This window comes from Oxyura jamaicensis, chromosome 3, assembly GCF_011077185.1.
Source record: "Oxyura jamaicensis isolate SHBP4307 breed ruddy duck chromosome 3, BPBGC_Ojam_1.0, whole genome shotgun sequence".
Taxonomy (NCBI): domain Eukaryota; kingdom Metazoa; phylum Chordata; class Aves; order Anseriformes; family Anatidae; genus Oxyura; species Oxyura jamaicensis.
The window spans coordinates 15,824,921-15,839,030 of record NC_048895.1 but is presented as its reverse complement, the minus strand read 5'-3'; the positions used below and the strand labels follow the sequence as shown (position 1 = coordinate 15,839,030).

Below are 14,110 nucleotides of genomic sequence, written 5' to 3'. Positions count from 1 at the left end.
CCCCCCCCCCGGGGCTCGGACACACGGACACGCGCTCGTGCGCGCGCGCGCGCACATCCGCCATTTCGCGCTCCCCCCCGGGCCGCCCTCATTTGCATACCGCCCGCTCCATTCATAAAAATAATAAAAAATAAATAAATAAATAAGCCGGCGGCCACCCCAAAAAGACGGGGGGAGGGGCCGACGAGCCCCCGGGAGGTTACAAAGAGGGGTGTGGGGGGTGTATATGGAGGGACCCCCCCTATAACCTACGGCCCCCCCCCCCACCCTGGAGGTTGGGTGCAGGGGGCAGCCGGGCCTGAGGGGTGGGGGCAACCCCCCCCTCGGGGCTCGTGGGGGCTTCTTTATTATTATTTTTTTGGGTGGTGGGGGTAAAAGGGGGGGGGGGGCACGGAGCCCCGCCCCCGTCCGCCGTTTTGTGAATAGGAGGCGGCCGTCACATGACGGCGCATTCATAAATCCGGTAACCGGCGGTCGCTGCCTGCACCGTGCGCCCCCAAAATCCTCCCCCCTCCACCCTCCCCCCCTCCATCCCCCCTTCCTACACCCCCCCCATATCCCCTCCCTACCCCGAATCAGGACCTGGGGACCCCCGTCCACACGTGAGCACTCCCAGCTCTCCCCGCTATTAAATCCCCGAGCCTCCAAAATGACTGACACCCCCCCCCCCCCCCCCCCCCCTTAAAAATAAAACCTAACAAAAATTTGCTGCCGAATTGCAGGGCCGGCTCCTCGCAGCTATTCCTCCTCGCCAGAACATCGTTCCTGGCTATCTCTTTCTGGTTTTGACAGTCAGAAAAATGAGTCACCGCACGCAGGACTGGTTTGGTGCCAAGCGCCATAGGATGTGCTGCGGGCGGTGAAAGGACTTCTCGCAGGGCTCGTAAAGCACCGTAAAAAAAAAAAATAATTGTGCGACCTCGGCTCTGGTTTAGGGTAAAAATCTAATTGCCGGCATGCGCTGCGCTTATACCTTAACAACGCTGAGCTTATTTCGATGTGATGTGCCGCGGAGATGTTAGTGGCGAGGGAAATGGCTTCTGACTGCAACGCGTGTGTTAAGAGGAATTGTATTTTTGGCACTTCTTAATGAAGAGGCTATAAATACATGTTTATACGTAGCTTCTGAAATTGTGGTTATTTTGAAGTCGGCATGGTTCTTCCAGAAAAAAGTTGAGTTTCTCTCGTAGATTGCCATGACCTAGCAGGCTGGAAAATCGTGGTGGACTCACTTCCGATAAAACCCCCTCCGGTCCTCGGTTTGCTTCTCGGTTTCATTTCTCAAATCGGACAACAGAGAGAGGTGGGTCCGTGTATGCAGGCTGGAGAGCGTGAAAGCAGACCTGTTTCTGTGTGGTGGACCAGAGCCGGTGCTTGCTGCGCGTGGGCATCGATGCACGATGCTTGTGAGCCTCCGTCTCGGGGGAGGATGCTGCCCCAGCTGCGTTTTTTGCACAGGCCTTGGCGCAGAGGTGAGTGTCGGTGTGGATCAGTGGAGCAGCAAGTGCTCAGCTTTATTTTTATTTAATTGTAGGCTGCAGTTCGTATTAGAATAAATCCTCCTTGCACGTGCCGCTTCGTGTCCTTCCTATGTGTGCCGGGAGGGAGGATCTCGCGTTGTGTGTTTCTCCTGCCTGCTTCTCTGCAGAAACCAAGCAGGAGACGGGGAGTGATAGGCAGCTGGTGCTGAGCCCCCTTCCTGGTACCAATTTTTGGCAGACAGCAGGAGCACTGTGGCGGGTCCACATCCCAAGCAGCTTTTAGGATTGCTGCCGCCACCACCGTGGAAGCACCGGGCTCGTCCCGGCACAACCCGGGCCGTGATGTTGCGGGACACGGTTCGGTGTTTTAGGTACGCCACGCTCTCCTTCGTAAGCCCTTCCCCTCCGGTCTTGCATTGATTGATAGCGCTGCTGAAGCGGGTGACTCATATGTTGTTTTTCGTTTCGGCGGTGGGTGAAGTGATTTTTTTTTTCAATATATATGGCGTTAAAAGAAATAAGGACAGGCTCTCCTGATAAGTTTTCTCTAGCTGTCAGAACAATGGTGGTATAGCGTGCTATTTGCCCTAGATATCTGGCTTTAATTTGCATAGCTATTCTCATTTCACTGAGTGCACTCTGAGCAAATGTTAACAGCCAGATTGCAAAAAAAAGGACCACTGTCAGGATGCAGTTTAAAAAAAGTAAATTATGGTTTTTTTCCCCCTTTTTGTTGGCTTTTTTTTTTTTTTTTGTCTTGAGAACATCACTATAATATTTTGAGTTTTGAAACATTTCACAAAACCAAGGAGGAGGAATAGGGCTTAGGATGCCGGAGACTCATGGGTTCCTTAATGACTGCACCATTTCCGATCGATACTTAGAGGTCGATTTGTCATTGCGAGGAGGGCGCCTCTTTCTGCTTCCCGGGCTTCATTTCTCCTTCCCTCCCTGCCTCCGTGCTCCTCTCCGTTTTCGGGGCCGGGAGAGGGGATGATGAACGGGCAGCATTAAAGCCGCAGGGCTGGGAGGTGGTGGGAGAGCCTGGGGCAGGCAGCCAGTGGCCCCCAGGCAGGTCACCGCTGTATTTCTGGTTACAAGTAGGAGTATTCAGCCGAATCGGAAGGCATAAAATGATTCAGTTACGCCCGAAGGCGGCCGGCGCATCATTACGATGCAGGGTTCCAAGAAAGTCACAGGAAGTAATTAAATGGAAAAGGTCAGAGAACGAGGAAGTGGCGGTCCCAAACGCGGCGTTTCGGGATGGAGCCGGGGAGCCCCGCGCCAGCCCAGCCAGCTCCCCCAGCCCCGACCTGCACCGCGGGGCCGTCCCCGCTTGGTTTCTTCGCCTGCACCAGCCCCAGTGCCGCGGGCTGGAAGCGCGCCCGCACGGCTCCTGCGATGCCCCGCGGGCTTCTCGCCGTGCCAGGTTAATCTGGGGCGTTGCGGGTGTGTTACAAGGCAGGGCAGGCAAAACGCAGCATTGGGTCATGGCAGTGCTTCGGGGCGAGGCGTTTTTCCCCTCCCAGGCACAGCTCAGGCTGATTTGTCCTTGCACTGGTCGCCCAGTCCCACCTCCTCCCATTGCCGAGCATCGCCGTCACTTGCTCCGAACGCTGAACCCATCACTGTAGCAGTTTGCCCTTTACACTGAAAAATCTTCTTTTTTTTTTTCTTTTCCATTTTCAACACACTTTTGCCCAATACTGGTGATTTTTCTGTAGCTGTCATAAGCCATTCATTCAGCTAACATTTTTTTCTTGCGAGCTTGAGCCAGGGAGGAAAGCATGGGACATACTATGTGTCATGCCATTATTGCTCACAAATAGGACAGGAAATGAAGGGTTGCCAAAATATAACTGTTTATTTCTTGGCCTGAAAACATGACTGTTTAAAATACTACATGTAAGTAGCTGCTTTGTTCAGTTACTTGGAGAACTTGCTGTTTATAAGGGAATAATAGCTCTGTCGGATGGAAAAAGGAAAAAAAAAAAGGGAGAGCTAAGCTTTCTGCTTCTGTCTTGGAAACAACTTGAAAAGCAGCTATAGATAGAGGGATTTCTGCGAGGGTGTTTGCTCGGTCAACATGGAGAGAGACCTGTGGGAAGAGGATTGCGTACAAGCAAGAGAGAAGGAGCTGGACTTGAATTTCTCTGTGGACTCAGCACTCTAGCCCAAACCCTCAGAAAACCCCAGTCCTGTTTTCAACAAAGAGAAGCTGAAGGAACTCGCCTTTGGGCCAGCAAGTGGCTTTTTCAACCAGGAACACCGGGGGCTGGTGATGGACGGTGCCTGCCCGTGGCATGGATGCAGCTGGGAGCTGCTTCAACCTGTTTTTGCAGCACGTTCTAATCTTGATCTGGCGCACCCTCTAGCGTGGGTTAAAAGGTAGGCTTTATCTGCCCTTTTAATTAAATCCCGAGGCTGCAAACAAAAGTACGTCGTGCAGGGGAGGCTCTTTCTTAACGTGGACTCGCTTCGCTGGTAGCTGGATTGAAACCACAAAATTGTTTCCTTGAGGCCACCAAACCGCAGGGAGATGATGATAATTGTCGTTCTTCTTCTGGACCGGGTTGGAAAACAGGAGCTCGGGAACGAGAGGCAACGTGACTGCTGGGTTCAGCCCCCCGTCACTTTACTGCACGTTCTGGCATGCTTGAGAGATTGGAAAATTCAATTTCCTTCCCTCCAGCAGAATAAGAATAAATGATCCTCTGGAGATATTAAACCTGGGAGGGACGCGCTCGGCAAACTCCAAGTATCGTTACGGTTCTGTAAAGGGTGCAGGCAGACAGATGAATCTCAAAATAAATGCCATTGCATACAAATTCAGTCCGTTGGATGGTTCTGCAGAAGTCAAGGTCTTGTGGCTTGTTGGCAAAGGTGCACCGTGAGCTTTCCTCGCTGCTGAGGCCAACTTTGGCCATGGGAATTGCTCCTTTCACTGAATCCATTGAAAAATGAACATTATTTTCTTTTCCCACTCTTTCTTAACAGCGTAAGGTAATCCTTGCAAGAGACGCTCAGGAATGGGGAGAGGACAGAGATGAGCAAAACTAAAAGTACAGCTCTGGATGCTCTGTTTGCTAAGTGAAGCATTTGATTTCTGGAGGACTTATAATTCTGAAGCAGTGTGGAAATTAAAAATAATATAAAAGTGGCCGGGTGGTTTGTGGTGTGAGGGTACAACCACTTTGTTTCTGCCCATGTGCAGTTGCAAGAGGATTTCTCATGTGTCAGATGTCGAAGGAAGGACCACAAAGTGGTGCTGGTGAGGGATGCTGGTGAGCCCCGTGGCCCTAGTGGTGGTCGGGATGGTGTCACAGGGGGGCGTAAGCCTCAGAGTTCCCCACCTCTGCAGAAAGCAGGAGAGAAGCTGCTGCCCTGTACTTCCCTGCACCAGTAAAGAAGGTCTTCTCCGAGCTGGCCAGCTGGCCAGCGAGCAGAGCGGTGCAGCATCTCCAGCGCCTTGTGGCACTGACCCTTTCTCCCACCCTGGCCACAGGGAACCTCTGCTGGCAGTTTCTAATGCTCCTTGTTTGGTTTCCTTCTGTTTTCTGCCAAGTTTCTTTGAGTTTTCTTTTCCTTGCTTACCTTTCCCCAACCCACATCCACCCCCCAGTTTCCTGGTCATCTCCCTTTCCATCGTTTATTTTTCTGGTGCTCAGTCAGTTCTGACAAGCTGGCTCCCCAGGGCTGTGCCTGCCAGCTCCTCTCCGCGTCCTCTGGCCCAAAGCTTTCTCTCCGTTTGCATTTTGATGCCCCCCTTCACGCCTCGCCCTCTGGTTTGGTTTTATATCAGCTTTTTGGCACGGAGGTTGCGGTTTGGGTTGGGTTGGCATGCGTGGGTATGCGTGCGCAGTTTCTACAGCTTTGTTTCCTTGTGCAGCTGTGCCATGGCGTTGCGCTCGTTTGGGGGTTTTTAGGGCATCAGCACGACCGTCGGTGTTGGTACTGCGAGTGTCCCATCGGCGATCCTTGCCTCTCCTTTCCTGAGGTCAAACGAACCAGCAGCTGAAGCGAAACGCCAGCTGCCTCGCACAACAGAAGTAGGTGCTTCACCTTAAAAGCAAGCTGTGTTTTATCAAAAACAGTATTACAAAGTGTGCTTTCAGGGCCTGAAAGGTGCGTGTGCCAACAGCCAGCAGGTTCTACCTGTTGCAGGAGGTCTAAGGGAGATTTATCCCAAATTATTATTTTTGTCTCCGGTCTCCTTGTTCTTAGGCTCTTTGAATAACTTTCTTCTTTGACTTTCTTTGCTTGCAACTCAAACTTCAAGGACTGTTTTCATTTTATTTTTTTCTCCCCTTTGTTCTCGACTCCTACGTGTGCTGTAATCAGAGGAGAGATCTTGAGTCTGTCAGCTGAGCCCGATAGCTGATGGCTATTCCATCAAGGAAGGAAATTTCTCCTTACTGGCGAGCACGGGGAGGAGGGGTTACATGGCTCCGTAGCCAAACTCTTTGATTTCCCCATCATCTACGATGTTTCCAGAAGCGGGCTGTGGAGCCGCTTGCTTTCGCAAAGCCTGGCGTGGAGCAAGCAACGATTGCCATGGTGTTAGAGCCTGGTCCCTGCTGGGTGGCACTTGCCAGGTGAGGAGCTGCAGAATCAGGCGAGATGCAAGCTGAAAATAGCATCCTGAGCAAAAGACCCAAGCGATCCAACAGATTGGTTCATGCGTGGGTATTAAACGGCCTTCCACATGTCATAAGACTTGCTACCTGTGTACATCTCGCTAGGAACAAAGCTGTGTCTCTTGCTGAGAGCAACTGCTTTTCCCCTGTTTTTTAACAAGGAAGGTGAGTGAGTAGGTCACTCTCGTCCCTCTGCTGCTGACCTGTGGGAGGCTTGCATCAGTACTGAGATGTGTTGTAAAACATTGTGTCTTTTGATCTGGCTCATGGGGAAGGAAGGGACATGGTGCAAGCGCTTCTCTGGTTATAGGGACCTGTGTAGCTGTGTGAGGGCCTGAGTGTGGTGTGCACATGCATGCGCATCCTGAGGAAACCTGAAATGTTTAGATCTTAATTGTGGTTTACGTTTGTCCTGCGTGGCTAGTCGCGTTACTTCTTTTTTCACTAGTTAAAAGTGGGGCTGAAGGCTGGGCAGCTTCCCCCCCTTCCATACATAAACATATTTAGCATTGCTTACCTGTTTGGCAAGTAGTTAGGCACAAGATTAGTTCCCTTTGCAATTGCTGAAATGCAGTGGAGGTGTCTTGGCAGCAGTCGGGGTTTCGGGATGCTGCAATAAATCAGAGCTGCTTCCCTGCACGCTGGAACCTGGTGCTGCACCGCAGCAAGCCCGTGACCTGCGGGAAGACTGAATTTCTGGAATGATGCAGGGGCATTGAGCACACCTCCACAATCTTTTTAATTATTAGAGAGCCAGCTGGTGGTTAGTTGTTGGGTTTTTTTCTCCATTTTTCACGAGTCAAAGGGACTCAGTCAGGAGTTACTGGAAGACCTGAGCAGAGCTGAGAAGTAAACTCGGCCCCTGCTGCAGGGCTTCTGCGTCCGGCGTTGCAAGTTATTTACAAACAGTCTGGTTCTTCAAAATTACACAGAGATCTGAGAGTTATCAGCCGGGCTCATTCAAAGCACACTCGGAGTTTATTTCAGCTGTTTAACTTCCTTTCTGCTCGCAGAATCCCAGGATGGCTGAGGTGGGAAGAGGCCTCTGGGGGACATCTGGTCCAGGCCCCTGCTCAAGCAGGGCCACCCAGAGCTGCTGGCCCAGGACCACGTCCTGTCAGGTTTTGGAGATCTCCGAGGAGACCCCACAGCCCCACTGGGCCTCACTGGGCAGCCGTGCCTGAAGGCAGGAGAGGAGGCCATGCCCCTGCTCGCCACGTTGGCACAACACGACTCAGAAGAAAAGCCATTGCTCGGGCTGGGAGAGCAGGCTTCCAGGCCCGAGGGAGCCAAAACCCACTGCTCCCAAATCCCAGGAGAAGCTCCAACCAGCTAGATATGGAAAAATGCTGTGGCTAGATATGGGAAAATGCTTGACAAATTTTCCCTGGTGGGGAGATGAGCATTGAATAGCCAGGGTCCAGCATTGGCCTTAGGCCGCAGCACGAATCCCTGTGTTTCGGAGCTGGATAGGCTCGGTGTTTTTACAATGCATGTATAATAAATTGAGTAAAACCCGCCAATACTTCATAGTGATGCATTCTTGTGCTTTGCTCTTTTTTTTTTCCTTAATACTGGAGAAATTACAGCAAAAACTTTATCGCTCGAGATTTATGGTGCTGCCAACATAATTCATCTGTGACTGAAACTTGGCACGGGAGGTGTTGAGCTGGTTGCAGCCAGGCCTTTCTTTACGTCTTGTTGCTGGATGTATGCAGCTCGGTGGCTGTGGAGATAGAAAGGTTAGCGAGCTGTAGGGAGATCTGAAAAATAGCGATTGCGATGTTTGCCTTGCCTCAATGACCTGCTTTCAAAAAAGCATTTGGCATTTAGCTGGTGAACTAGGAGGAAAACTTAGTGCCCAACTTGCTTTCCGTGCTTAAAAACACCAATGAAAGGCTGCAGGATAATTAAACCACTAGAGCTGCTTAAGAGAAGAAGTTCCGTGTGTGTGTGTTTTTTTTTTTCTTTTCCCGCAAGTGTTTAGTGTTTGGGGATTGCCATACTGCATAAGAGTCCAAATGTTAAATGGCTGGAAGCTTATTAAGGAGCTCTGAAGATGAGCTTTTTTTTGCTTGTTGCCTGAAGAAAGCAAAGCATGGAGTTAATTTGATTTAAAAGTATTATTAATAAAGAGGAGGGAGAAAAGGGTCTAGCTGCATTTTGAAGGCGTGTTTAAAAATAACAAGTATTACATAGGACAACTAGAAGATTTTTCCAGGAAAAACACATCAACAAGAGCTATCGTTTCTCCCTCTCTCAGTGACTCGGAGCTCGGCCCCGCTGAACTGGGGGGTGCTGGTGAAAGCCCCCCAGGTTATGCCCATCTGGGGCCCTCCGGGTAAATTCAGGAGAGACCCGGTCTGGCTCCAGGAGGGGTGAGCGAACGGCCTCGCGAGCAGCAGCAGGAAGTTCTAGAAATACCCTTTGTAAACACCGCATCCTGCAGGAAGAGCGCTCGAGCCCAAATAAACCATTTCCCCCCCCCGTCTATGTACGCACAAACTCCACCAGTTTGAGAAGATCTTATCGGCCTGGCGATGCGCCTTTTTATGGTAGTTCCCAAAACAAGCTAGGTGATAAATACTGGTGGTTTTCTCCAAGCTCTTAATCGCCTCTGCCCATGCTTTTACCAAATCGTCTGCATCTCCCTTTGCCATAGAACTTCCCAGGTCAGCGGGCTCATCTGTCTTGATAAGTGACCATTTTTGGTTAAAATCCTTCCAAACGCAGAAGCTTGGTGCAGAAGTGAGCGGGAGGTGGGCGATTTCCTCTGCTCGACTTGGTGTGTGCATACAGGGGGGTGTTCCCCCACCTAAAAGCTGTGCTTGCGCAGATGTGGCACGTGTAGAAATGATTGCCAGGTGGAAGGTGAAGGGGAGGCAGGGCAGAAAGAGGCTTCTTTGATGTCTGAAGTATTTTTTGTTGGTCTTGGGACTACCCTGGCATGATGCTGGCCTAGGCGATGCTGTAATGTGTGCCCTTGCATATGGTGACGGTTTTACTGAACTTCTCTCCTGTTTGCACCTTAAAAATATTCTTGCTTCTCTCCTGATTTTGTTGGTAGGTCCTAGAAACGCTTGTGTACCCAGAGGCTGAGATGTGGCTGGGGGTCTCCCAGTTTTTGGGTTGGTGCTGGACTGTGGAGCTTCGAAACCACAGCCCATGAATGAAAAAGATTATGGCTTTAAAAGTCTGCTGCCACCCACTCGTTTGGTTTGGTTTGGTTCAGCATGCAAGTCTTTAAAGAAGGTCCTCAAAATACATTTCCAGAGAGTGCAGAAAAGCTCCATTTCCACCCCAAGCCCCTATAAGCAATGAAAAAGACTTCCCCAAAGTTAGCAGCTGTGTGGATTGTTTCAGAAATGGCATACAAGCAGCACAAAGATTTATACATTTAAACATAAAAAGCCCTGGCTTGACATTTTGTGTAGTAGAAATTACTTCTAGTGGCTCGAATTGCTGGTAAGGTTGGTGTCCCCCCCTCCTTCCCTCCGCTGTATCTCTAAGGAAGTGTGGGCTACCTTTATCGGAGTATTGGTGGAATAGCTTCCCCAACCTTTCATAAGGTCGGATAAAAAAACAAACACTCCTCCTCATGGGAAGGAAGGGATGGGGAAAGAAGGGTGTTTTGTGTACACTTTCCCATTCATATTTTAAAAAGAAAATATATAAACTTCTGGAGTCGGGGCCGCCTCGCTCGTGCAGTAGTAGGAGTTGAGAATGAGAGCCTTAATTGCTTTCTCAGTGCTGACTTAAAAAAAATAATAAAGAAATAAAAAAACAAAGCCAAAGTGGAAAAGCAATGAGCAGGAGAGCACTTGCTGCTCTGCTTCTGCCTTGGTTAGACAAAATGTACTTCAAGGTCTCTGGTGACTTAAGTGATAAAATGGCTGGCTGCTGATCGTGGATGTACCTAGGGTGTGCGTCGTGGTTGGGGCTACGATGATGCAGACAATTTTGTGTCCTTTGTTCCCGCACTTAAACTGTGGGAGTTCAGTAAAACACAACTTTGCTGCAAATTTCTTACTAAGAAAAAACAGTTAATTATTACTAGACCGTTTCCCTCTTTTGCTTCCTCTCTGCTGCAAGAATAGGAGGAATAATTTTTCACTAGACCATTTGCAAGGTTGTGATTCTACCATTTCAAAAATACTTGACTGCAAGACAAATAGCTAAACCCGTACATGCTTTCAGAAGGATAAATGTTGCTTTGGTTTATGTGCTCAGGTTATGAATGGTCGAGGTGGGACTAGAAACTAGCGTCCCCAATCAGACTTTCTCCAGCTGATCTCCTGTCACCTGTGGGGAGCACTGGCTACCTGTTCATGCTGTCGGTATTTAAAGCAGCCAGCTTTTTTTGTCCAGCTGTCCTAACCTTGGGCATGCAGCAGGCTGTCTTCCACGGTTCCCTCCTTTGTATGAGAAGGGAAACGCCTAAAACCTGGTAATGCCCAAGCGTCTGTAGAATTGGCGACAAACAAACACAAGTTAATGGCTGTAGTTCAGGATAGCTGCCTCCTCTCTGGAGAACGCTTTTGCAGCTGCAGCGACTGCTTTTACTCTGTACACAAAGAGAAAAGCATCGGCATCATCCTTGGGTTCGGTGTGTTTTGTCTCTGGTGGGATGCTGAAGTCATTTCCTTGCGTGCGTGCCACCGGGCAGATCCGTGTGGCTGCTCTAGAGCAGCTCGTGTCCGGCCTCCGGGACTGCTCTGACAGTGGCTTTCGGAGGTAGCAGGGCTTCCTTCTGGTGCTTCTGACTCAAGAACTGCAGAAACCTCTTTCCAGAGAAACCATGCTCAAAGGACGCGTTACTCTGGCAGGTGACAACGTAAGGCATGCGCAGCCTTATTCCAATACAGCATACTGGGACTTGGTAGAGTACAGGAGCATCTTGAAACACCATTAGGTGTTTCCTGGAGTTGTTCCTTGGCCAAATGCACCACCCTTTCTCTTGACGTGTACGCATGCTGTGGAAGCGGAGAGCTCTGCATCTGCAGAGAAGCAACCCCTGCCCTGTAAGCAAGGGTGGAAGGACCTGGCTGCTTCAGCAAGGGGGTTGTGGAGCTGCTGTCTCTGATCTGTCGTCTATGGAACAGTTGGAAATAATATCTAACATACGGTGCGTGTCTCAATTAAAGCCAAAAAGACTCGTTTAATGGACTTGCCGGGGTCTAGCTGAATAGTGCTGCTGGTGCTTGCAGGGAACGTGTCTGTGCCTGGAAGAGGTTGTCTCTTCGGATGATTAACGTCAGCTGGCCTTCAGCTATGTGCTCTGAACCGAGCATCAAAGAGAGATCCTTCATGTCCTCTCTCATCTCTTCATGAAAGTGACAGGCCAAGTATTAGGATGCCTTAACAAAATATTTGGTAAATAGCTACCAGCATTGCTTTTTAGTACAATTAGTGCTGGATTGTTCTGCAGTGTATATGGAAAAAAAACATCTCTGTGTGTTAACGGGGGCGGTAGGGAGAGAAGGGAAGGGGGGGATGGCAGAGAAATCTGTTGACTTAATTGGTGATGGGTCAGCAGAAAAAATACTAATGTACTGATTGATTCCAGGTCGTGCTTCTAAAACTGCTGTGATGTGAACCTAGACTAGCTGGGTCACCCTTTGCTTTAAGGGCCATGGGAAGGCGGTGACTGTATTTTCGTGGAGCGGTAGAAGTGAATCTTTGTGTCTGCAGACGGGATTTCCCAGTGTCAGATGGCGTTCGTCCTCCTTCGCTCCTAGTTCAGAGGCACGTTTCTTGCCAGGTGCAGAGTACCTGGCTTTATCCTCCCCTTTAAGCTGAGCAGTGTGTTATTTTCTGGCTTCTGGCAGAGCATGGGTACCCAGCAGGACAGCAGGGATGTGCTGTTGACTTCAACCCCAAACCTAGCTTAGGTGTGCGTGCTGCAGGCTCACCCTCATCCCTTGCACAACTGATGTCCCCCACGTGCACAATGCCCATGCAGCTTCATTCAGGTGCCTCCACAGGTACAGTGACAGCAGTTTCATGAGCTTGCTTCTCAGCGCTGAGTTTCCGTGGTGTTTGCAGAGGAAACCCAATTCTGCTTTCTCTTGCAAAGTGTAGTGGGGAGCATGAAGTCCTGCCGAGCTCCTGCTCGGGTAACAGGGGTGTATCGGGTTTAGCTAGCTCTCCCATTGAAAGAGGCTGTCTTCAAGTAATAATCAACTGCTCTTCCAAGCTGTTGTTTTCATGGGTGGAAGGAACAAGTTACCTCCTTTCTTGCATTTCTGCATGTGGTTTTGTCGGTAAGAGCCTTCTGCTGCTCCCTGAACTTGAGAGTAAAACTGGCTCCTCAGGATGGAAGAGGGAAACTCCGTGAGAGCACTTTCCAGCTCCAGTGTTGAAATGCACCGTATGAAAGTGCACTTGTACGCTTTGTTATGTGAAGTGACTGTGCTGTACACAGCCTTAAGCAAATAGCCAGGGAGAGGTGACAGAGGCATGAAGAATGGCTGGGGCTGGCAAGGAAAGACAACGCAGCGTAGAGCCCACGGTGCAAAGCAAACAATGAAGTGAACAATGACACATTTTAAAAACTTCACATTGTGTTAGGAGAAGACTGTCTGGTGCCAAAAGCTATGCTTGAGGTCTCTTGCAACAAGTACAGAAAATGCAGAGAGGCGTATTATTAGGGAGAATCCTGCTCTTCCCACCTCATCTCTGGGAGGAGTCTGGGGTTGGGTGTTACCTTTGTTCTACCGCTGAGCGAGATCCACAGCAAACTCCCTGCTGAGGTTTGTGAGGGTTAATGCTGGGTTTCTGCGTTGGCTTGCATGGCCGTCTTCTGAAGGAAAGTGGATTCATCAAAGAGAACAACCGATAAGAAAGAGATTTTCTTAATCCAGGCACGTTTTCCTCCTACATCATGGGTTTTGAGACGCTTGAAAATGATACCTCATTATCCGTGGGGGAAAAAAAAAAAAAAAAGATTTGACATTTCACTTCAAATTCTGGACAGAAAATACATCCAGAAGTTTAAAAGCCTTTTCTGGAGGAAGTATCACACAAGCTTCAGGAAAGTCCTTCCTATGGATTGCAGCTCGCTAGGTTGGTGCGATGGCAGAAAGCCATGTAGGGTTTCCTTGCATGGAGCCAAGGGGCATGTGAGGAACTTGAAGGCTGAATTTGGAGGGGTTGTGCATTCACGGCTTCTGCATGCTCTTGCCATTTTATATTTAACTTCCACTGACAACTGTAGACCTCAAATTTGGGGAAGGAAATACCAAAAGGCTAAAATCCAGTCTTTGTATATTCATTTTATTTTGGAACGTCTTGAATACAGGAACTTTCCTGCAGGAATGTGGCTTTGTCATTCATGATCTAATTGAAATGCTAAATATACTAACCTCTTTTGTGCTTAAGGAAAATATTTGCTGCTATATGTGGTAACTTCCCATTGCAGGTTAGCCTTGATTTTGTCAGCGTGGCTTGTTGCAAAGGTCAGAAGGCGGTTACTGTCTTCCGTCCCATCAAACACACGGAGGCAAACATGGAAAAAGTCCCTCCGAGGCTGGTCTTTGTGGCTGTTTGTACAAAAGCACACACCAGCCTGGCACAAGGTCGTGATAGCTCAAGGATGGGCTTTGTGATGAGCTCCCTCGCTGTGTCGGTGCCTGATTTTTTGCATGTTGCTGCACTAGCATGGATGCCTGCTGACTGATGCACGGGGGCTCCAAACCGGTCCTTATCGGACCGACACTGCATGGTTTTGATTTTCTTGATTCATTTCTCTTCTGTGAGGCAAGTGGTGAAATGAAATAGTTTGTTTTGCAGTGGGTACGGAAGACGTGCGTCGTCAGAACTGGGGTGGATTTGGTAGCTCCGAGTGTTGTTGCGTGGTGCAGCAGTTTTGCATTACGTCTCTACGGCTGTAGCTCTGATTTTGTGAATGTTTTTTTGCCATTAAGCACTCCTCTGCATTATGGATCATGCATTAATTAATCCGCCCATGTCATGTGTCAGGACCGGATTGTG

At 49.5% G+C, this 14,110-nt stretch overlaps 1 protein-coding gene across 2 annotated transcripts in view; it reads left to right on the top strand.

Annotated features, from left to right (window-relative positions):
- The window catches only part of SPRED2 (sprouty related EVH1 domain containing 2), a 59,666-nt gene that overhangs the window by 559 nt on the left and 44,997 nt on the right, over positions 1 to 14,110 (top strand). Inside the window, exon 1 of one of the 2 annotated variants that reach the window (XM_035321069.1) lies at positions 6,021 to 6,076. The exons of the other annotated variant lie outside the window; for it this stretch is intronic. Within the exon in view, the coding sequence (XP_035176960.1) occupies positions 6,036 to 6,076 (41 nt within the window). The 5' untranslated portion in view covers positions 6,021 to 6,035. Of the gene's footprint in view, positions 1 to 6,020; positions 6,077 to 14,110 lie in introns of those variants that run through there. 2 annotated transcript variants of the gene reach the window in all.